We start from the raw sequence: 24,725 nt of genomic DNA, 5'->3' as shown, positions 1-24,725 counted from the left end.
AACTACATCAAAATAAAAAGCTTCTCTACAAAGGAAACAATCAACAAAACTAAAAGGCAACCTAAGGAATGGGAAACCTATATTTGCAAATGACATATCAGAAAAAGGGTTAGTATTGGAAATTTAAAAAGAACTTATCAAACTCAACACCCAAAAACCAAATAACCCAATGAAGAAATAGGCAAAAGACATGAATAGACACTTTTCCAAAGAAGACATCCAGATGGCCAACAGACACATGAAAAGATGCTCACCCTCATTCATCATCAGGGAAATGCAAATCAAAACCACAATGAGATACCACCTCACACCTGTCAGAATGGCTAAAACCAACAACAAAAGAAACAACAGGTGTTGGAGAGGATGTGGAGAGAAGGGAACACTACTGCACTGTTGGTAGGAGTGCAAACTGGTGTAGTGACTGTGGAAAACAGTATGGAGGTTCCTCAAAAAGTTAAAAATAGAACTACCCTATGATCCAGTAATTGCACTACTGGATATTTACCCAAAGAATACAAAAACACTAATTCAAAAGGATACATGCACCCCTATGTTTATACCAGCATCATTTACAATAGCCACTTTATGGAAGCAGCCTGAGTATCCATCAATCAAAGAACGGATAAAAAAAGATGTGATGGGGGCCTGGGTGGCTCAGTCAGTTAAGCATCCGAGTCTTGATTTTGGCTTAGGTCATGATCTCACAGTTCATGAGTTCGAGTCTTGCATTGGGCTCTGCACTGACAGTGCGGAGCCTCCTTGAGATTCTCTCTCGCTCTCTCTTTCTCTCTCTCTGCCCCTCCCCTGCTCTCTATTTCAAGATAAATAAACTTTAAAAAAAGATGTGGTACATAAATACAATGGAATATTACTTAGCCATAAAAAAGCATGAAATCTTGCTATTTGCAATGACGTGGATGGAGCTAGATGGTATTATGCTAAATGAAATAAGTCAGTCAGAGAAAGACAAATACCACATGACTTCACTCCTATGTGGAATTTAAGAAACAAAACAAATGAGCAAAGGGGAAACAAAAGAGAGAGAGAGAGAAATTAAGAAACAGACTTAACTGTAGAGAACCAACTGATGGTCACCTGAGCGGAGGTGGGTGGGAGATGGGGATTAAGGAATGCACTTGGCATTATGAGTACCAGGTGTTGTACAGAACTGTGGAATCCCTATATTGTACCCCTGCAACCAATGCAACACTGTATGTTAACTAACTGGAATTAAAATAAAAACTTAAAAGGAAATATTACTGAGTATTTAAAAGCTGCATAACAATATCAAACTATCTAACATATGCATAGTTTGAACCTCAGAAAGAGAACAGGAGGACAAAAGAAGTATTTGAAGAAGTAATGGCCAAGAAATGTTCAGAATAATGACAGACGCCAAGCTCAGATGACACGGAGGACAAACACTCACACAACAACTAGGCATGACCTATTGAATCTGCTGAAAACAACAAAGAGAAAATCTTGGAGGCAACAACAACGACAAAAAGACACATTACACACACAAAAAAAAACCACAGTAAAAATTACAGGAGACTTACAGTAGAAACCATGTAAGGTAGATGGTAATGATGTGACATGTTTTAAGTACTAAGTGCTGAAAGGAATGACATTTTTAAGGGCGGTGGGGGGAGGGGCAGGTAGGACTGTCAAGATAGAATCCTATACCCAGTGAGAATATCTTTCAAAAATGAAAGAGAAATACTTTCTCAGACAAACAGAACTGACCAAGTTCATGGCCAATACTCCAAGAACTCTTCAAGGAAGTTCAGGCGCAAGAAATATGATATAGTTTGGAAACCTGGGTCTACGCAAAGAAATAGAGCATCAGAAATGGAATAAGTGGCAATAAAATAAATTTTTTCTTATTTTCAATTGCTCTAAAGGAGCAATTTGGCTCTAAAGCAAAATTACTGGCTCCCATTTATTTACGTGTTTATCACACATGTAAAATTAAATGCATGTTGCATATTTATCACATATGTAAAATTAATGTACGACAAGAGCACAGAGAATGGGAAGGGAAACTATTAAAATTCCTTACACTACACATGAAGTGGTATATTGTTATTCGAAAGTCCATTGTGATGAATTAAAGGTTTGCATTTTTAATGTAAGAGCAAGGAGTTACAATGAGGGCCATAAATGACAAGTCAACAGAAGTAAAATGGAATTAAAAAGTAGTTCACAGTGACATCTCTCCAAAGTGCTTCCTGTGACCTTTCCCCCCATCGCCTTAACTAGTTGCTCCCTCTGGAGGTCTCCTCTATCTGTGGCTTCTAACTTCAAATCACACACAAAGTAGAGGCACAGCATCCTGGTTTCAACAGTGGGCTTGGCGGTCATACAGACCCGAGTTCCCATCCCAGCTCTGCCTCTCACTAGCTGCGTGATCTTTGGCAGGTTTTGCTCCACTGAGCCTTAGTTTTCTTATCTGCAAAGTGGATACGATAATGCTACGTATCTCAGAAATGTATTGCGCAGATTAAATGAGGTAATCCAGGTAAGTTTTTATTGTAGGACTCAGCATGTATTAAGTGCTCAACAAATATGTTACTTTGTCTATTGCCCTTTCGAGATTGTTTCAAAGGTACTTCTTATATGTTTTTATCTCCTTTGTCCCCCACTGGAGTGTATACACATTGGCAGCAGGCACTGAGTATTCTTTATGTTGTAGACTCACCTTCCGGCAGGTAAGCAATATAGGCACACAGTGGATGTATGTGCAGTAACTGCTTTTCAGAAAGTGAAACAATGAGTCAATGAAAGATTCAGGAGGTTCCCCAACTCATCAAGTGATATATAACCCGCGACTATCGCTGGCATGCGTTCAGTGGAAATTTTCTTGTTGCTTCCATTCACATGCCAGATCTTTGCAATAGCCACGGATTTTCCTTATAAGAGGAGCAATTCACTCTCCTTTTCTTTCTGGAGATTTTAAACTTACATGGCAACCATCTCAGAATCATCAGGCCCCTTCCTTCAGGCAGAAGCATTGTGGTTTGGTCCATCAAAGTATTTCCAAAACTGGCAGTTGAAAAGAAAGAAAAGAAAAGAAAAGAAAAGAGAAGAGAAGAGAAGAGAAGAGAAGAGAAGAGAAGAGAAGAGAAGAGAAAAGAAAGAAGGAAGGAAGGAAGGAAGGAAGGAAGGAAGGAAGGAAGGAAAGAAAGAAAGAGGAAGGAAGGAAGGAAGGAAGGAAGGAAGGAAGGAAGGAAGGAAAGTAAGTCTGTGACCTTGAAGTTCTTGTCCTCAGTATGGGCACCTGGTAAAAGACACTATTTGGAATCCACAGGTTCATGTGTAATCCTGTAGAACCAGAAGCCCCCAGCCAGTAAAGGATTGTCAGCCTTGTAAGGAAAATATTGCCTGACTCAACCAAATTAAGCTCTCCCTCTGGGAAGCATTTTAAGGAGGGCTTTAAGGAGGGCACTGCTCCCCACCAAGTAAGGGAGGTTTTCAGAATTCTGCCAGTGAAGGGAGTCTAGAGTCATCACATCTCCTGAATCCTCTGAAGCTACTCAAGTAGGTTTTGCGTGCCTTCAGCACACATCACTTCCCTATTCCTGGGAAGACTCATCAGCCGTGGCTCTTCAAGAATCTGTCTACACAAAGACACATCACCACTGCCCTGATGGGAGGGGCTGCAACACTGAGCCAGGGAACAGCCTTCTTCGGGGGAGAAAGCTGTAGACTTTAAATAAATGGGAGCCTGGGGGCGCCTGGGTGGCTCAGTCAGTTCAGCATCTGACTTTGGCTCAGGTCAAGATCTCACGGTTTGTGAGTCTGAGCCCCTCTTTGGGCTCTACACTGACAGTGTGGAACCTTCAGGGGATTCTCTCTCTCATTCCCTCTTTCCCTCTCTTTGTTTCTCTCTGCCCCTGGTGGCATTCTCTCTCTCTCCTTCCCTCCCTCTGCCCCTGGCTCACTCAATCAAAAATAATAAATAAATAAACAAACAAACAAACAAACAAACAAAAAAGAGCCTGTAAATACTTATTTAACATATCAACAGGGACACTCTTAACTATGTAGATCTCTGAACATTACTAAATCCAAGTGTTTTTTATAGCATTCTTTAACATGAGAATGTAGGAAGCCTGAAGGGGGGGGGGAAGGTCTCTCTCTTGCATACCAGGCTGGAGGTCCCAAATGGGGAGGCAAAACTCATCCCTATTTTGAAGGCAGAGGTTCAGAGGAGATGAACATTTCAGCTCCCTATCTCTTCCCAGGAGATAAATTACAGTAACTTGCATGGTTTGAGTTAAGGGAAACTCCGCTCCTTGATGTGTGGGCGGTGTGCTGGGGAGTGGAAGCCAAGAAAGTTTATGTGTTAGGCTGTAAATCTCAAGCAAAGGATGTTTGGGGCTGCTCAGGCCCTTCCCGGAAGTTACTGGACACAGTAAAGGGCTGGCCAGTTGGATGACACCAGTTTCTCACCACTGGGGAAGATCTACAGCTACATGCAGGGTGATTTACCCCTCGGTTTTGCAAGAGGGGCTCTGCCGACTATAGAGCACAAAGCAACTCACTCACAGCAGAGCAGACAGCAATGCTGGCCATGTGTTAGCTCCCCAGTGTGAACAGGGCGGCAGGCAACAGTGACACAGCTAAACAGGATTTATAGGAAACCAAGAAAATGAAAATATATACCAGGAAAAGCCTGAGGAGGGAACTCGGAGTGACCCATATGCTCAGTCTAAATAACCTTTTCTCTTCCCACACACTCCTCTGCCCCTGCACTGTGAATCATCATCTCTCTAGAACAATAAAATGTCATCTGATCGCCACGTCCAAGCTTATACTTCATTTTTCAAAAACCAGCTTTTCCATTTCTCACCTCTCAACTGATTTCAACGGATACAGCTTGGGTAATCAGGGCGACCCTGCATTTTGTTAGATGTTGCGGGAAGTAGGGAACAAATAAATGTCCCCATGGTTCTCTACCACTTGAGGAATTTCCAATTTCTTTGGGAACCCGAACATATTGGACCACGTTCTTTGTTTCCAGATGCAGGGCAGAGCTTGTGACAATTTTCTCCTGAGCCATCCTGGGGGGGCCACTGCAAGTGAACATGTGTCCCCGAGAGCCTGGACGGTGGCTTTGTCAACTGTCTGCAAACCATTCTGTACTCCTGGCCTTGGGCAGAGTGGGCCTGGGACCAAGTTCAAGTGTGACCCACACTCCTAAGTCACTCTCAGAGAGAGTGACTGTGGGTGAATTACTGGACAGCTGGTGCACAAGGGCAACTTTCAACATTACACGGACGTTTATCCTACACCACTGCACGCCTGACCCTGATCTGGAAATTGGGACGTATCAGTACACAAAACAGGCAAAGATCTTTGCCTTCATGGAATTTACACTCCAGTGGGAGGGGTAATAAAATGATAAACAAGCCAATGACAGAGCCAGCTAGAAGGTGGTGGACGCTCTCACCAAAAGTTCCACGTAAAAGGCCTGGGGTGGGGGGCTGGCGGAGGGTAGACAGAGCAGGCCGAGCTGTAATACGATGGTGGGGCTGACTGAGAAGGTGAAATCTGAGCAAAGCCCGGACAGATCTGGTGGGGTGAGTCCAGTGGACACGTGGGGAGGAACATTTTTAGACCAGAGAAACAGCTAGAACGAGGGGTCCCCACGAGAGCATGCTTCGCACAGCGGAGGAAAAGCAAGGCGAGCTGGGTTAAACAGGAGGAGAGGAGAAAAAGAGGTCAGAGCAGTGATGGGGACCCAGCTGGCATTGGTCTGCGGGCTAGTGCCAGGGATTTGGCTTTCACTGTGCAAGAGATGGGGAGCCACGTCACGGTTCTGAGCAGGGACAAGATCCGGGGTGTGCTTTAAAAGAAAAACTTGAGAGACTTCTAGTTTCAGCTCCAACAATGAAAAAAGATTAAGAGTTGTCATTCCCACTTTTGCCACAAGAGAAGGCTAAGCAAACTGAAACGCAATGTCTTCTCGACCCATCAGACAACTGATGTCACAGGGAAAGCTGCCTCTCTGAAAGATTCATTGAGCCCTGCTCATCTGGGGCAGAAGCTTCTAGAGCCGTGAAACTGGTAGGAACACTTCATGGTGATTCTAGCAAACTGCTAGAGGCTGAGTGTGGATCAGCACGAGAGTTAGAAACCCCCGGGCGCCACAGTCTTAGGGGGCCCTCCCTCTTTTCTACCCCAGAAATCCCAATAGGTCCTCGGGATGGAGAGCCAAGAAAAATCTCTTCAGGGATCTGGCAGGGGGAGGAGATTAACCACTGTGAAACACAGTGGCCCAAGCAGAAGGGCAAAGGGCTTTGCCTGAGCCTTATCCGAGTTAGGGGGAGGGAATCCCTCCCTCTCCAGCTTACCTCACCTAAAAGAGGAAAAAACACAGCAACAGAGTCAGGGCTTTAAAGAAATAGATTAAGAATGCTACTACCAGCAAAGGGAGTATAGTGCACTGGGAGGAAAAAAAGCTACACCATTCTGGAAACACTTATGAAGATCCCAGCCCAGAGACACAGGTCCAATAAGAGACTGAGATTTAATCGGAAGATAATAGAATACTCTCCCCACCCCCGCCCACCCGCTCCATACCTTACCAACACACCAACAATGATCCAGTATAGTAACACTAGGTTACTGCTAAAATAACACAAGACACAACTCTCTCTGAGATTTTAGTGAAGTCAAAAATCAAGAAGAGACAAAAACAAGGACGTTAGAAGAAGTTGAAGCATCTGGGACCTACAGTTACAGCAAACATGAAACATAGTCCCTCTCCCAATCGGATTAACAGAAATCCTCACACTAAAGGCATATGCACCTCAGTTTCTATTGCGTGATACAACATGTCCTGCTTTCGACAAAAAATTAAGGGTGTGCCAAAAGGCGAGGAAAAACAGTCAGAAGAGGCAAAGCAAGAACCAGAACCAGACTCAGATGGGACACAAATGTTGGAATGATCACACAGGGAATAAAAAATAACTGATTAATACGTTTGGAGCTCTAATGGAAAAGTAGATAGCATGCAAGAACAGGTATCTAGTATCAACAAAGAAATGGAAACTTTAAGAAAGGGTAAAGGAAACGTTAGAAATTAAAAACACGATCACAGCAAAAAGGAACGCCTTTATCAGACTCATCAATAGACAGGACATGGTCAAGGAAAGAATCAGTGAGTTCGAAGATAGGTCGATAGAAACTTCCCTGACTGAAATGGAAACAGAAAAACAAAACGAAACAAAAAGAAAATATCTAAGAACTGCGGGACAATAAGAAAAGGTGTAACATATGTGTGATTGTAATACCAGAGGAAGAAGAAAGAGTGGAAGAAATATTTGAATAATAGCCAAGAACTTCCAAAATTAATGACAGATACCAAAACACAAACCCAGAAAACTCAAAGAACCAAGCAAGATTGGACACACACACACACACACACACACACACACACACATCCCTAGGCATGTCATAGTCAAGCCAGAAAGCTAAAAAGGAGAAAAATCTTGAAATCCAGAAGAAAAAAGACCTTACATATAGAAGAACAAAGAAATTCGAACAGATTTCTCATTAGAATTCATGCAAGCATGGAGAAAGTGGAGTGAAATATTTATTGAAGTGTTGATAGAAAAAACCCTGCCAACCTGGAACTGTACATCCAACAAAATTATTCTCCAAAATTGAAGGGGAAAAAATAAAGATTTAGTAAACAAAACCTGAGGAAATCCATTACCAGCTGACCTTCCCTGCAAGAAATGTTAAAATTTCTTCATGCTGAAGGAAAATGATACAGGTCAGAAACTTAAATCTATATAAAGAAAGAAGTGAAGGTAAAGTAAAATATTTTATTATTGTTATTTTACAAGTGATATAAAATATAATTTTTTGTTTAAAGAAATAATAGGAATAATGCATTGGGTGATTTTAAAATAAAGAAATGAATAACTACTGTGTAGGAAGGACAGGAAGGAGAAGTTGAAAATATTCTGTTAAAAGGTACCTGAGTTAGAAAGTGAAGCATTATAGCATCATTTGATGATGGATTTAGATTAGTTTAAAGTGTACATCATAGGCTTCCACTTTGGGGAACAGGAAGTACATATCTTTCTCTATTGCTCCTGTTAAATACAACTGAAAATCTTGAAAATGGCTTACTAAATAAACCTAAGAAGACTCTGAAAGTTGGAGAGAAAGGGGGAAACCAGCTAAGGGCCCTGGGATCTGGGGAAATAAATGGTATTGAGTTCCCTGGATTTTCTTTTTTTTTCTTTACATTTATTTATTTTTGAGACAGAGAGAGACAGAGCATGAACGGGGGAGGGGCAGAGAGAGAGGGAGACACAGAATCGGAAGCAGGCTCCAGGCTCCAGGCTCCGAGCCATCAGCCCAAAGCCCGATGCGGGGCTTGAACTCACGGACCGCGAGATCGTGACCTGAGTCGAAGTCGGACGTTTAACCGACTGAGCCACCCAGGCGCCCCCCCCCGCCCCCGGATTTTCTTTTGACCACGCATTTTGCAAATTTAGAGCTAAGCAAGCCAGCAACTCAGAAATGTCAAGAGACATAAACCAAAAAAGCCCAAAATTAAAAAAAAAAAAAAAAAAGTCTGCTTTCTCTAGCCAGATGACCAGGAAAAGGGCAGCCTAGCAGGGCAAGAAAAATTTAGTAAATAACCTCTTCTACCCTAGAGGAACACCACAGAAGATCTAAAAACCACGCTATGAAAAGACAAGCCCAGAGAACATATATCTAACAAAGGGCTTGTAGCCACAGTATGCAAAGAACTCTTACACTCGACAATAAGAAAATAAACCAATTTTAAAATGGGCAAAAAAATCTGGACACTCCAACAAAGAAGATACACAGTTGGCAAATAAGTATATGACAACACCAACAGCACTTGTCTTTAGGGAAATGAAAATGAAAAGGAGATGGCACTATAAATACCTACTAGAATTGCTAAAACCCCCAAAACTGACAGCATAAATTATGTGAGGTAGAGGAACAATAAGAACTCTCATCCACTGTGGCAAAAATGCAGAACAGTAGACAGCACTTTGGAAGATAATTTGGCAGTTTCTTACAAAACTAGACATACTTTTGCCATTAATTTGGCTATCAGGTATTTATCCGTCTTAATTGAAAATTAAGTCTACACAAAACCTGCAGACAAATGTTCATAGCAGCTTTATTCATAATCACCAAAAACTAGAAAAACCAAGATTTCTTCCAACAGGTGAGCGGATAAACATCCACACAACAGAATACTATTCAACAATAAAAAGGAACGAGCTCTCAAGCCAAAGCCATGCAAAGCCACAGATAAATCATTAATGTATACTGCTAAGTGGACGAAGCCCATGTGAAAAGGCATATGATTCCAATTATATGATATGCTGAAAAAGACAAAACCAAAGCAGTGGTAAACATATCAATGGTTGCCAGAGTTTTGAGAAGGGGAGAGACGAATGAATCGATGAAGCACACGGGATTTTTTAGGGCAAATTATTTTGTAAGATACCCTAATAATGTATGCATGCAATTATAGATTTGTTAAAGTCCACAGAAATTTATCACATGAGAAAACTTAATGTATGCAAATTTTTTAACAATCATCTAGGAGGTTGGAGATCTCCAAATGGAATGCAGACAGTGACAAAACAATGTAACTATGGTATAAATGTATGAAATAACCTCACCAAGGGAGGTGGAAGAACAAGGTGCTGACTCAAGTAACTTTGAAAATGAGTGGAATCCGTAAGACTAAAGGCAAAAAGGAACTACATTGCACTTGAGCACTGTGCTCTAGTTGATAAGATTGTTTCCCATGGGGGCACAGGTTGGCAATTATGAAATGACTATACACACACACTAGAACTAAACAGTTAACTAAATGTATAACAGATGGTAGAAGTCAGGTTTCTCACTGATGGAGTGGGAAGTAACAGTAAGCAAGGGCGACTGGCCGGAATGATCCCTGTGGTAATGGATTCAACTTGGAGATATCAGTAAGAACTCACGTTTCACTTAATGTAGACACAAGTGGTTACATGCAGAATTATTTCTAGATATGTGTCTATACATGGGTATACACACATATATTCCCTTGCTCTGTTGGCTGAGAGTGCCTGAAATCAATGACACTCAAGTATCAACAAGCACACTTGGGTTCCTGATTTTGGTTTCTAAATACCATTCCCTAATAAAAGAAAGCAGGTCCCCCTTGGAGAAATGGCAAATTTTAGGACTGGGGCGGGACATATGCAAGAACATCTTACATCTTACAGTGGGGGAAAGTAAGAAAGTGCTAACACACACACACACACACACACACACACACACACACACACACACACAGTGGGATTATGTCAAAGTGACACAAAAGCCGACCGAAAGAGCTCCAAATAACCAAAGAGCAACAAGATGAGTAAAGCAATATTGTATTATTACCCAAAGTATGAAATAAGTATCTACAAGTCCATTCTGATATAAAAATAGGTAGATAGGTAGATGAGAGATAGACAAATCTCTCATGCAGAAAAATAAAATAATTTTCAAAATAAATCAAACAATTTATTATTTCTTCCATTCCCATCAAGGAAGTAGAATACAACTTCCCACTCCTTGAATGTGAACTACACATAGTGATTTTCCTCCAAGGAATATAGAAAGACTCACAAAAGGATAACTTTACATGGAAAAGCCTGACAAATACTACCTCGCCCAGGTGAAGGTCAACATCAAATGTTAAGTCATGTTGCTAGCATGAATCCTTGATATGATGTGATGAGAATGACACTTTACCTCTGTCATCTGCCTTCCACAAACCCATAACTCAGGTCTCAAAAGCATCACCCAAATTCTAACAGAAAGACATGTCACAATATACCCAACCAATACTCCTCAAAACCGTTAACTTCACGAGCGAAACATCAGAACTATCACTGCCAAGAGGAGCCTAAGGAGGAGGCGGGGCAACTAAGTGCAGTGTGGGTGGAGTCTCGGGTGGAAAAGAAAAAGGACACCTTACAGAAAAACTAAAGAAACTGAGTATGGACTGAGTGAACTGAGTATGGACTTTAGTTGATGAAAACAAATCAACCTTGGCTCCTTAATTGGGACAAATGTGGTAGACTAATGTCACATGTTAATAACAGGGGACACTGAGTATGGGGTGTGTGGGAACTCCACTACCTTTACATCTTCTCTATGAATCTAAAATTATTCCAAAGTAAGTTTATATAAAACAAACCCTCTGGCCCCTCTGTTGAGAAGGGGCTGTAGTAGCAGGGGTGGAGGCAGAGAGGCCTGTTAGAAGGCTGCTACCATAACGCAGGGGAGGGAGAGGGTGGCTGGCACCAAAGTGGTGGCAGCGGGTGGCGAAAACTCAGAGGCACCGGGTGTATATTTTCAAAGGTTCATGTCTGACTAGGAAGCTGAGAAAGCAGTCAGAATCTTAGGGTGCCTGATGAGGAAACTTAACTCTCTGTTGTTTGTAATTATTCCATCTCTCCCAACAGGCTAAGCTCTGTGAGGGCATTTCTTTCTGCGGAAGCACCTCCCTTCCTCAGGCAGCACTAAATAATAATTGCTGAATCAAATTCTCTATGTCGTATGCTGAGATCCTACATGTCTCCTTAACTTCAGTTTGGGTACAGCACCTCGAAGAACACAGATGACTCAATAGCCAAGCAAATATGGCTCTCCCCTACGTACCTTACCAAAGGAGACCCTTGCTTTCAAAAACCTGCCTAATCGACTTTCAGACTGATTGACATTTATATTTGCGCTGTAAAACTTACTGGTGAGTCCCACAACCCAATGACCACTGAAGGCCAGTACACTCCTGATCAATCCCCCCACTGGAGTTGAATGATCAACAACAGGTCTTTATGCTGGTTGCCCAGGCCGTATCAGTTTTACGTGTCAGTATAATGATCTTTTTACTCAATTAAATATTGCATAAACTGATGCAATATGAGAACAAACAATACGAGTAGGTACAGAACAGGGTGTTTCTATCACAGTAAAGTTGAATGCCGAGAGCTTGAGGAAGACCTCTCTAAAAATACTGTTGTGGACTTAGGTGCGAACGAGAGGAGATTTGGGAACAAAGAAATGTGAACTGCTCTCAGACGTTCAGAGGTAACTTTCACTTCTCACTTCAAGTAGAATTTAAGAAACAGAAATGGGCACTGAACATCCTAGAAAACACATTCTGGGCATGGTTCATGCAGTAAGAGCAAATAGTCCTCATTCTGTAGATTCCTACTCAAAGATAAGGCTTCAAAAGACTGGCAATAAGAGTTCATATACAAGTTTTGTACTTTAATCAAATTATAAGGTAGGCAGGTATCATTTATTATAATTTCCTGCTTACGTTTTTCAGTGAACCAACCAACCACCCACTACAATTTAGTTGAGTATAGAGTTTCTACTGCGCTGTGATCATTCTTCCCACTCATCACCATTCTCTTTTTCTCTCTTACCATTTCTTACTCATCTATCCTTTTAAATGACAACCAGGCTGCTAGTATGTGATCCAGATAGATTTCCTACAGAAAGTTGCAGAGGATTTGAAAGCTTTATCACAGCAGACTTCATTTCCTTGAAGACAGGACATTGTCGGGCCATAAAGAACGCTCCAGGCCCTATGGGTTGATGTTATCACAGGAGTTAGTCTCGTCTAGTAGAGAGGAAATTGCGAGATGACCTTACTGAGGATTCCAGAGTTATGAAAAAGATCAATAAACCTGACAAGTCCCGTTTCCTTTCCTGCTTACCATTATATGCCGTACTTGATCTTGTTTCGAGAGTGTCACTTCTCATATCTATTTCTTGAACTCTGGTCACCCCTGTTGGAAGGAATGTAAATCTTTTGGAAGGATTCTCTATTGAGATTCTTTTATGTATATGCTATTGACCCGGCAATTCCCATCGTGGGAATCTGTTTCACAGACACTTGTGTGTTTCCTAACACCAGCAGTTAGTTTTGATCTCGTGTAGTCAAATGCAGTAGCATCAGACACTTCTTGTCTAGCCTCGTCTTCTTCTGTCCCTGGCCCCTAGTCCCTACAGTTTGGTTAGGATTCAAGGGAGGTATGGGCAAGAAGTCTAGGCTTCATTAACTAGGGAACTAACATCCCTCTGGCCACTGCCCCTGGTTCATGAATGAACACATGACACCAAAGGAGTCAATGAGACTCTTCCCGAAGACTTTGGCTGAAATCATTAGGAAAGATGCTTTCTCTTCTTTCTGGGATTTTTAGGTATAAGAATGCTGTGAACCTAGAACTGCTGGCGACCATAGTGACAACACATGGATAGACACAATCTAAGAATGAAGCCAGCAGAGTAGAGATGGACAGCCAGCATGAGGACAAGAAGGAGAAATAACAACAACAACAGAATTTCAAGGCCATCATTTAAGCCTCTGGATCACCCAACTGGTTATGTGAACAGTTTGATTCCCTTTTGTCATGAAGCCAGTTTCATGTAGATTTATGGAATCTGTGAACAAATTAGTCCCAACTACTACAGAAAAAATCTATAAACAAACTAAATGTTTATCATAGGGGAATGGCTAGTCAAATTATGATATGCGCTATGGAATACTATGAAGGCATCAAACAGAAGACGCCACATTAGATGGATAGTCATGGAAGTCTCTGAGATATGTTTTTAAGTAACAAAGTAAAAAATGTGTAAAGAATGATCCTCTTTAAATCTGTGTGTCTCTGTGTGTGTGTGTGAATTTTTAGGAAAACAGAATGGAAGGAATTATTCTGAAATGTTTACCATCATTAGGGAGAGGAGGAGGGTTAAGAAGTGATGAATGTTGTATAAGACAGACTTGCTTTGTATTTTTCCATTGGTTTTCTAATTTTATTACAATGAGCATGCATTTATGCACTAGTTATGCAAATTAAAATATTTAAATGGGAAAAAATCCCGTTCCCAGGGTTAATTAGTTTGGGTCCTCATCGCTTCTCATTACACAATTCAGCACATCTAGAACCAAGATTATTTTCCCCGCTAATCTAGTTAGTGACAGCACTAGTTACTAGAGTCGCGATCTGAGAGCTCCCAGTGGTGGCTCTTCCTCCCAAAGTCCACTGCATCCCAGTGGTCACTAAATTTACCAGGTCCACCTCCCACACCCTCCTGGAATGTGTCCCCTTCTCTCTGTCTCACTTCTGCCACTGCAGTTCTACCTGTCACTATGAGTCGCCTGCATTACTGCGATCCTCTCCTACCCAACTTCCAAAATCCATGCTTTCTCATCTTTTATCATTCCCACAAAGAGATGTTTCTAACATGCAATTCTGATCCTGCTACTCCTCACTTAACAACCTTCAGCCAAAGTAGGAGTGAAGTCCAAACCCTGACACATAGCCTGCCGGACCTTTTGCGATCTGACCTGGGACACCCACTGCTTCATCCCTCACCACTCGCCCCCGCCACGTGTTCACGCTTGCCAAGGGTCTTGCGGATCCCGGAACATGCCAAACTCTCTCTTGCTTCTGTGCCTTTGCACATGCTGTTCCCTTGATGCAGCTCACTTTTCCCTGCCTTCCTTGCCTGACTCACTCCCCCCTTTTTCAAAGCTCAAGGTGAGCATCACTGTTTCTGATTCTCCTGGGTGGGACTGGGTACGCTTTATGTGCCCTCTCGAAATTCTCCGCCATGGCCACCTTCCTTATCACATTTACTGTAATTATCTCCTTACCTTTGTGCCTTCTTTCCAGAGTCCCCAAGCAGGGGAGGCCGTGTCACAAAGCGCAGCCTTGGAGAAGAATCCTGCGCTACCATTTTATACCTACGAGATGTTTCGACGACTAACTTAAATTCTGTGCCTCTGCTCGTCTGTACCAGGAACAGTACCTTACCATAAAGGACCGAGCACATCAATATGTATAAAGTGCTGAAAACAGCACCTGACCCATGGAAAGTACCAAATAAAGACATGCTACCTTTCGTATCATTCGTAATCTTTATGCCTTAGTACAATGCTTAATAATGCTTAAGGGATGTTAAATAAGTGAACAATTACTTTGTTGAACAAAGTTTTCTGAACAAAGGCTTCCGTAAAAGCATGCATTCCCAAACAAGAGGTTCCATTTTAATGCAAGACTTTCTACCTACATACAGAAAACAAAAAGGGAAATGTCATTTAGAAACTCTGGTTCCAAATCATTCGAATGGCAGTTGCGGTCGTCTGTAACAGAGCCACAACTCATGGCCCCGGTGCGATTATTCATGTAGCTTCATGTAAAAGCAACTTCACCCATTAGTGTTAATTTGCTAGACAGTAAGAGAGCTACCTCCCATGCTGAGCCAATGGCCTGTAGAATTTCGTAGTCAATGCATTCTGCAAATGCTGGCAGAATTATCCTCCGGCAGGATTCTGTAAAGTCCTACTTCTACAGCTAAGCATTACTAGAAATGTCAAGACAGAGTGGTTTCTAGGAACTTTCTCAAGACCAGTGAGAGAGCACAAAAGCAGCTTTGTTGTCTTTGAAACTGTCGTAACCGAGTACCCGTACCTGGAGTATGCCTTCTGCCCCGCCAAGGACCTAGATGCCCCAGAAATGCGACAAATTAATTACAGCGGTTAATTCTTGAAAGGAAACGCTGACTGATGGGGCTGGACTGAAAGAGGGAGGGGACTGAGAATACACGGGAGCGGGGGGGGGGGGGGGGGGGGGGGGGAGGATGGCCTGACATCTCAAAGGTGATGCACCACCTGGGTGTAGGCTTGGAATACCACACATCTCGAGAGGGGATATGGGATATCCCCCTCTGGCCATTCCCCAGAAGCCCAGGATGCCGTAACTGTGAATGCCCCGCCCTCCTGTCAATGCTTGGGCGGTGCTAATTCTTTCCCACTGGACTCTGGAACTCATTATGTCCTGTTTTTCATTTTTCACTAGGTCTGGCAGGCTGCAGAGACTAGCCAACATCCACCTTCCAGACCTTGAGGCACAATTTTTTTTAAAGGTATATTTAAATGATGAGAAAGAAGAGAAAGCATCAGTTGGGAATTACAGGCAGGATATTTACCGGAAACATTAACTGTGGGTCCCGCTCATCGTCACCACTGTCTTCTGTCACTAATTTCTGCTGGCTTCCCTCTCCCCCCCCCCAGGAAGATCTCCAATGCTGTCTCTTTAACGACCTATTTTTATTTTGTTTCTCATTCCAGACAATGGGCTCTTCCCAGCTCTCTCAAGATCAAGTGTGAGCAAGCATCAGAGGGAGTTAGGGATGTTTCAGGACTGACTCGCTATACAGTATGCTGATTTTTCTAGCTTTTGTTCTTATCCCCAGCCTAAAAGGAAACTATTGAAATTACATGTGCTAATGTTCCCACAATTAGAGAAAATAGGAATGCGGCTACTATAGTTCTGTCTGACTTTATTAGTGTTTGAACTGTGACTTCAAAAAGATTATGGCAAGTGAAAGTCAAATGCTTGCAGCCGCTAAGTTTGCACGGAGTTAGTTTCAGACTGTGTCCTGTCCCACGCTGCTCACGATGCACAGGATGGCACCAAGTGTCAGTGGGGGAAGGCTGCCTGTGCTCCAGGAAATGAAAATCACTGTTCCTGCTGTGGATGTACAATCACTTAGAAGCCAGGCCCTTAAGACTTTTACAGCGAGACCCTCACTCCTCTCTGTCCTGCCTGTGTTCACCTGGGGCGTCTCACTTTACAGAGAGATTCTTAAGTGGAGCTCAGTGTGGAAAACCAGCCACGCTCCTTCCCACACTAAACAGTGCATAACTTCTGTTTTTCTACTTACAATGGCTCTACAAATTCTGCCTTGCATTTGGAAAGCACATCTTACTTAAAGACTTCTTTCAATCCTCTCAATGCCCGGGCGAGACTGCTATCCTTACTTTCAATTTTATCAGAAACCGCGGGTCAGAAAGGCATGTAAATAACACCATGTCAAAACAGAAACAATGCCAGAGCCGGGAATTCAATACATCCTGACACATTTTGCATCTGATTATAAGCTCTTACCCCCTGCAAGTGGTAAAGTTATTTATAATAACTTCTAAAATGCTTTACAGATCATAGGATATAGTTTTACATTTATTATGTGAAATAAAGGCAATTTATACATAGTGAAGGAAAACAGAATATGGAAGCCTGTGATTTGAACCGCGAGAAAATTGGGATAACTTTATCAACACCAAACAGAACTCAAACACAGAAGAAATGTTTGTGGGAAAAGGACCAAGACCAGGGCTCTGGAATAAGATGTAGGCTGCAAAAGTAATAATAGCACAGAGCATGTGACAAACGACACAAGAAGGGACTCGGGCAGCTGAAAAATCGGAGTTCAGCGTGAGTTATAAGAGGAAACGCGCACGTCTGATAGGGTGAGGACAATTACTCACAGGGCATCGTTAGGACAATATGAGAGTTTTGAAATTTTGTTACCTAAAATAAGCAAAGAGAAAGGTAGAAGAAAACGGTAAGTAAGAAAGAGAAACATTTAACAGAACGGATTCAAAAAGAGGTAAAAGATGAAGTTCAGGAAAAAAGATCTTAAAATTAAAAAATTATTAACCAAAAGCGGGGGAGGGGCTGGTTAAGTCAAGCTGAGGGCAGACACCGGCGGCCACCGTATTAAAGACAGCGCGTGAGGAAGCCCGATGTGAAGTGAGATGGTCAGTTTATTTACCAGGAGTTGTTCCAAATTCCTTTTCATTTCTGTTTACAAACCCTGGCTTTGCGAGGTGCTCAGAACACACTCAGGTGAGTGTCCAGTGGATTTTATCCCCCCCCCCCCGCCATGTTCGACATCCGATTCCATCCCCCTATTTTGCCTGAACTATGATTAGGATTTCTCATTGCCTGTGTATCTTGACCTAACACACGCCAAGAAGAATGCAAATAATCCAAGAGACCTGGTTCTTGGATACCAGGTCACAAGTTTTACCTCAAATGCTTAGCTAATTAAAAAAAAAAAAAAAATCTGTCTGGCTGCTAATCTTTAATTCAGAGCATTTTGAGGTCTAGGGAAGTTCTGTAATGAGATTGCTAACAGACGCAGAGATCATAAAATTTCAAAATTTCAAGCAACAGTAAATGGCTAATTCATTGTAATTAGTGATTTTTGGCAAATTACGTGGCATATTTGTATTCCACGGGGAACTGTCCCTCAAATGGTAGCAGGAGCGTGACACGCATATGTAATTCAATTTAATTTCACTCCACGATTTTCTTTAAAGGAAAATGTTTACGGCTCTTGAAACCTATGGTGAGAAACGCCCCTTTTACATTTGAAAATGAAGAAAATGGAGAACTAACTTGCCTTGCTGAACACAATGGACACCATGAAGAAATCCAGTAAGAAACTCTCTGACAGATCTTTGTAGTCAAAATGGAAAAAGATCGCAGTGAAGCTCACGTGAATAAACTGATGAGCAGGGTTACAGAAGGAGGTCCTTAGCAGCTTCATGCCGGCAACGATCATCAGGAAAATGTCCCAGCTGTTGGAAAGGAAAGAAAGGAAGCGGTCAAGGATGGCAAAGTACCAGGTGAGTCACAATAGCTAATGTTTCTTGAGCATTTACTGTGCACGGTGCACTTTACAGGCATGAAAAGCCAAGACTGGTGGGGAAGGGGGACACAGGGGCCGAGGACGGTGTGGGGGGAGGCTCTGTCATTATCCACATTTGTCAGAGGAGCAAAACGGGGTCTTAGAGTTTGGGTCCCTTGTCTAAGATCTCATGGGGGGGGGGCAGGGCAGAGTGAGGATTGAAACTCAGTCCCAAGGGACTCTCAAGCACAGACCCTTGGCCTTGAGAAGAGCTCCTTCCTGCCACATGATCTTCATGGTCCCCTGTCCCTCGGCAAGGACACAGAGCTCCCTTGGAGCTTATCTGAAGGACTCCTGCAGTGACAGGTTCCACAGAAAGTTTGATGGCGAGTGAAGAAACAGAGCATGCTGTCCCTCTTTGCGTCCGCTCAGAGTATGCTTTTTTATTATGAAAGAATCTTACTGAAGCAGTGATATTAAATTCGGAAAAGAAATAAAACCCCGGTATCTCATCACAGACCTTTTTCCCTTTACATGTTAATTTCTAATATTTTTCAGCATATTTACCTCCCTGGTAAATGTAAGCTCTTTGGACTCCCCCCACCCCACACACTTTTTTTTTTCCTGCTGAAAATGATACCATTGACATTTTTTCCCCCATGGCATTGGACTTTTTAGTTAAGGAACTCATCAAAGCAGTCCAGCAAGGAGATAACCAGGACTTTGCTTCAAGGCCTGGGCTCCTGGATGCTCTTGTCTGGGGAGTCGGGTTATTAACCTGTATAGGGAGCATGTGTTATACGAACAATTCCAGCAGATGCTGAAGCCAACAATGAATAATCTAACTACCTTAAGCTTGGAAAGTTAATGATAACAGCTAAGACTATCCTGACAGAGCAAACAGCCACTTCCTGGAGGGGTCTGTCTTTCTGAAGGAAGGCTTTGCGCATTTTGGGCAGATTCCTGCACCGTCCCACTGTAATAAAATCCTACTTGCAAACTCAAAAGAAAGGCAGAGATGGGAATACTTTCCAGTGAATGGTTGCACTTAAAAGAGAGAGGTTTTCTCCCCCTGGCTAAATACAGAAAACTGGAGCTATGCCTCAATTTCCCTCAGCCTAGAGGGATCCCCGGGCTCTGGACCCTTTTCAGCATTATTATTATCTTGTCCCAGGATGAGGGCATTCGAAAAATGCTTTTAAAGTCTTTGCACCTATCAGGTGCAACACTGTCATTTCTGTTGTCAAAAAGATCTAATAACGTTGGCAATTCCATTTGCCTTGATGTGATATTTCGTATGCCTTCAGACCAAGGGCTACAATTGTTTTCACTTTGCCTGAGGATGCACCCAGTGAGATTTGCTCAAGGCTCATCCGAGGAAAACTAGTCCTTGATTACATACAGATTTGGGCTGAGTGGGAATGTTTTCATGTAACTTCAACATAAAACCCTCAGGGTTCCTGCAGCAAAGTTGCGCACTGCTCCAGAACCCACCTTTCTTTTCCTTCTATTTCCTGATGAAAATACAGTATAAAGACATGACTTTGGGTCCAGCTGCCTTTGACAACAGCCCAGTATACAAGAATGTCTATGCCCAATGACAAGGCATCTTAAGGTTAGGGGTATTCTTATTTGGGTTTTCACAGGAGACTGATGATTTTGGGGGTTATTCAGGCCAAATCTAAGCGAGGGTCAACTCTTAACTTTGTGTTCTCTGTGATACGGTTAAAACGAAGAGCATTAATTTTTTGCTTATCAATGATGACTGGTTAACACTATGGGAGGTCTTAAGGACTGAATTTTATGGCCCTTATAACATTGCAAGAGTAATGATCACAGTTAAAGTAGTTCAGAGACTATTGTAGGCTCAGCTGAAGGTTTAATAAAGGCTTATGTAGCAGTCAGTGAACACAGCCTGGGACAGCTGCAAAGCATCCATTTAGATCAGGCTGGGAAATATAAATACCTAACAAGATATCACAATTCACCCATTCATCCATTTACCAGTCCTGGCTTGATCACCCATCTACCTAGCCTTCTACCATTTACTAGGGGGGTAGTATTAAAAGTCGAATAAGAAGTCATGCCTGTTGCTGAGGGGTTCACTGCCTAACTATCAGGTACAGTGGTTCTCAGTGCAGGTAGGCTGGGGGATTCTATAATTAGAAACAGGTTTCTGGGTGATACTGACATACAGACTCCTGCTGTCCTATTTTAGAACAGCTGGTCTAATGGGGGTACTTGAAATTATTATTTAAAAAAATTTTGAGCTTATTTATTTATTTTGAGAGAAACAGAGACAGTGTGGGCAGAGGAGGGGCAGAGAGAGAGAGAGAGAGAGAGAGAGAGAGAGAATAATGAGCAGGCTTCATGCTGTCAGCACAGAGCCCGATGTGGGGCTTGAACTCACGAAACTGTGAGATCATGACCTCACCCAAAAACCAAGAGTTGGACACTTAACTGACTGAGCCACCCAGGCACCCTAAAATTACTTTCAAGGCTTCATTTGGATGCCTCAAGAATATGAAGGAATTGTCAGCTTTTGGTTCTAAGTAGAATAGTTCTGTTGGTGTCATCTTGGATTTGACACTATTTGACACTATTATAGCTAAGGTGCTACTTTCTGATATTAGTGTCTGGAAAAAACATTATAGGGGGTAGAGAGTATTATTACTTGAAACTGGACTCTCTCCAAACTCTTTGACTCTGCCTGATTCCCAACCCTTGTGTCCAGCCTCTGCCAACAGCCAGAACTGGAGGGCCTCAACCTGCAGGCTTAGCTTAAGGTCCCAGTCCTGAGGTTGGAAAGCAAGCAAACTTTAAGTCCTTCAGCTCGTTACCCCGGGGGGCAGCACTGGTACCCTCTTTGCTACTTTCGTTCTGATTGTAAGCCCTCGTTCTAGAAACCGAGATGCGGCCTTGTTCCGGGAGGGCGGCAGGGTTAGCCAACATTGTGCCATACCAGAAACACCTACCATTAGAGAAAGCACTTGAGGTTCTGGATGAGGAGTCATCTCCGGGACTGGGTCCCCCCAAACTGGGCAAGAGGGCTACTACAGTCTCACTGTCTGTGTTCTTTATCCAGTGAGACTGATTTTCATCCCTGGATCTGAAGTCCAGGATTTTAAATACCAAAGGGCACGACTTGGCCTGGCCTAGCCATGACAGGTCTGAACTGGAAGGAAGGCAGAGTCTGATAATGACAGGAAGGTTATATGACCATTTCATTCAGTGTCTGCTTTGTGTGACTATGAATCCACTCAATGTCCAACAGAGTGTTCAAATGTCTTTTATCTCAGCTTGCTCAATCTTTGGCAAATGTTAATTAATTTGTCCCCATCACCCCCCGAAAGGAAGAGCAGGTTTAAATTAATATGCTTGGGATTATGCACAAGAATTGACTTGGGCACATAATGTTTAAGCAACATGACTTAATAAGCAAATCTGGGAAAGGATGTCTTTCTCATTCTCCTACTCGAACTTACTTGACCAGGCACGTCAACCTTCTGTCAGAGCAGCAAATCCACAGATTATCGAGAAGGATTTCCATTTGCAAATTCAGAGTTAATTTTATGTATGAAACTAATAACCCAACTGTGTGTTGTTAATGCTTTGCAAAAACATGGGCATCTTGACGGCATGATGACGCTGTGCTCCGTGTTTTTTTTTTTAATTGTGAGGCTTCTCCCGATAAATGCAGAGAGAGCACCGACGGTGATTAATCCCCCCTCCCTCAAGCACAAAACGATAGAGTATTTGCTAAATGAAATGACATGAGGCGGTTCATAAAGCTCTGAGCATGATGGTAAGAACTTTCCAGGGGGTTCAGGAACCCCTGGAACCACACTGTGCTTCTGTCATCTCATTAAAGCTCACTAAGTTCTTGCAGGAGCTTTTTCAAACCGACTGTCGTTTATTTGCAACATCACTTCAAGCAGATCTAACTTCATTTTCAGCCCACTCTGTAATAACCATCAAGTTCCTCCAGCGAGTTTGAGTAAAAGACCACCGTGGCTTACTTTTACGCGGCCAGTAAACTAGTAGATGCTGTACTACTGTAGCCTGTTTAGAGAAAATCCACCCGATTTTGAAATCATTGTGATCGAAATCATTACGAGAATAAACTGTTATCCACTTACTGGGTACCGAGTCTCCGGTAATTGCTTATTGAAAATGCATCAATAGTGAGGGCATTCAGAATTATTGCTGGGTACAGGATGTATTTTTCAAAACACTGAAGCCAGACATAGAGTCTTTCAAACCACATTAGATGGGCGATATCTGAAAGAAACACAAAAACCATTTAGAACTGATCAAGTTATTTTTCTTTAAGTACATGTAATAAGAAGGAATGTCCCCCCTTTTCATTCAAAAGCTGCTCACTCAGAACTCCAGATTCTAGACAGGATACACCAATTTGCTTTCCAGGCAATCCTTAGCTTTGTTTCTACATAGTTCATAAATAATAACATACGGTAATATAGACCAGGGTCCCAATTCTTCAAGTCAGGTGATTTTTCCATATGGAATTATTCCTGGGACCCAGGAAGTAAGCGGTCCTGTATCAAGGTCTCTCAGAGGAAGTATGGGTGGACAGTGAGGGATGAAGGGTTGAAAAACAATCTCCTGGGCCCATCTCCTCTTCAGCTGGGGACACTTCCAAGGCTGGGCTTTCTTCTCCTTCTTCCTAATCTTTAAATCAACAATCAAATCCCCAGGACATACATACACATAAGAGAAAGCTGATCCCCAGGCCCCATCGTTATGAATGTATTACATTCTTGAGAACCCTTGTGACAACAGGAGCACCACGGGGAGTGACGTCTCTTCCCACGAGGGCTAAGGTTTTGAGTCAGACCAGTCTGGGTTTTCATTCAGACTCTACCAACCACTGGTACGTGACGGTGAACTGTTAACTCAATCTCTCTGAGCCTCGGCTTGTGCGCCCTGCCCACCCTCTGAGTCAGCTGGTGGGGAAGTGGTTGCTCCTCTTTCCCGCCACTCAGGGCAGGAAAAGACTCTGCTCCCCCTCGGGATGGGGTCATGTAGGATGTACACTTGCAGTGCCTGTCACCCCCCTCTGGCTACTTTTCTTTCTGAGAAGGAGGAGGAGTGGCTGGCTGGTCCGGTGGTCAGAGCACAAACTCCCTTAGGCCACAGCATCAGGCGGAGAGGAGAACACACATCCCTGACACAGGAGTGAAGTACGGAGCCAAGCTCTCCCCTGCTTCCATGAGGAGAGCACTCCTGGTTCAGCCCAGGGCCCACAGGTAGGTCCATCTCATTCCCTCCTGAGTCTCTCTGCTACTAACTGTGAGGCTGAGACGGTCCCCAATCCACCAGCCAAACAGCCAGGAAAATGAATCAGACATGCCGGGGACTCAGTCTCTCCACCGAGTCTCAGAGGCCAAACCCCCAAAGGGCAAAGCTGACTCCATCGAACTTCTGGAATCACATTCCTCAACCATTTATATTATCAAACTTACACCTCAATAACCTATAGTAAAAAACAAAACAAAACAAACAAGAGGGCCATGTCGTTGTTACATTATTTGGATTACACAAGAATCCACTCATGAAGAACAGGTCGCACTCACACTTATCATTTGATTAAAAATATGAGAAGAGGTCAGCATTCAGGAATCTGATTCACAAAGAATGGTGAGGACAGACACAGTGGGAATACCTCATGACATGGACAAGAAATAAGAACAAATATCCCAGGGATTCATCAGAAGAGAGACGCAACGAGAAATCATCAAGATAAAAATAAGAAGAAACGTTAATGATACATGAAACAGGGAGGAAGACTGGGTAATGACCCAAGGAAAAGGAACACACTGATTTGAAAAGATATATGCAGCCTTGTGTTTACTGCAGCATTAATTACAGTAGCCAAGAAATGGAAGCAGCTCAAGAGTCCATCCACTGATGAATGGATAAAGAAGACGTGGGGTGTGTGTGTGTGTGTGTGTGTGTGTGTGTGTAACAGAATATTACTCAGCCATAAAAAAAGAATGAGATCTTGCCATCTGCAACAACATGGATGGAGCTAGAGGGTATTAACACTAAGTAGAATAAGTCAGTCAAAGAAAGACAAATACCACATGACTTCACTCACAGGTAGAATTTAAGAAACAAAACAAAGAAACAAAAAAATTAGACTCTTCTTTTTTTAG

At 42.7% G+C, this 24,725-nt stretch overlaps 1 protein-coding gene across 1 annotated transcript in view; it reads right to left on the bottom strand.

Moving 5' to 3' along the window:
* Positions 1-24,725, bottom strand: part of PCNX2 (pecanex 2) — a 300,801-nt gene that overhangs the window by 104,159 nt on the left and 171,917 nt on the right. Inside the window, exons 20-21 of the mRNA XM_047088754.1 lie at positions 22,686-22,827; positions 18,319-18,496 (exon numbers count right to left, since the gene is read on the bottom strand). Of these exons, the coding sequence (XP_046944710.1) occupies positions 18,319-18,496; positions 22,686-22,827 (320 nt within the window). The remainder of the gene's footprint in view (positions 1-18,318; positions 18,497-22,685; positions 22,828-24,725) is intronic.

The sequence above is a fragment of the Lynx rufus genome, unplaced genomic scaffold (assembly GCF_022079265.1).
Source record: "Lynx rufus isolate CCGP_SWC_20201006 ecotype Redwood Valley unplaced genomic scaffold, mLynRuf1.p SCAF_25, whole genome shotgun sequence".
In the NCBI taxonomy this organism is placed as follows: Eukaryota; Metazoa; Chordata; class Mammalia; order Carnivora; family Felidae; genus Lynx; species Lynx rufus.
Note: the sequence above shows the minus strand (reverse complement) of the source record. Positions and strands in the feature narration are given on the sequence as shown.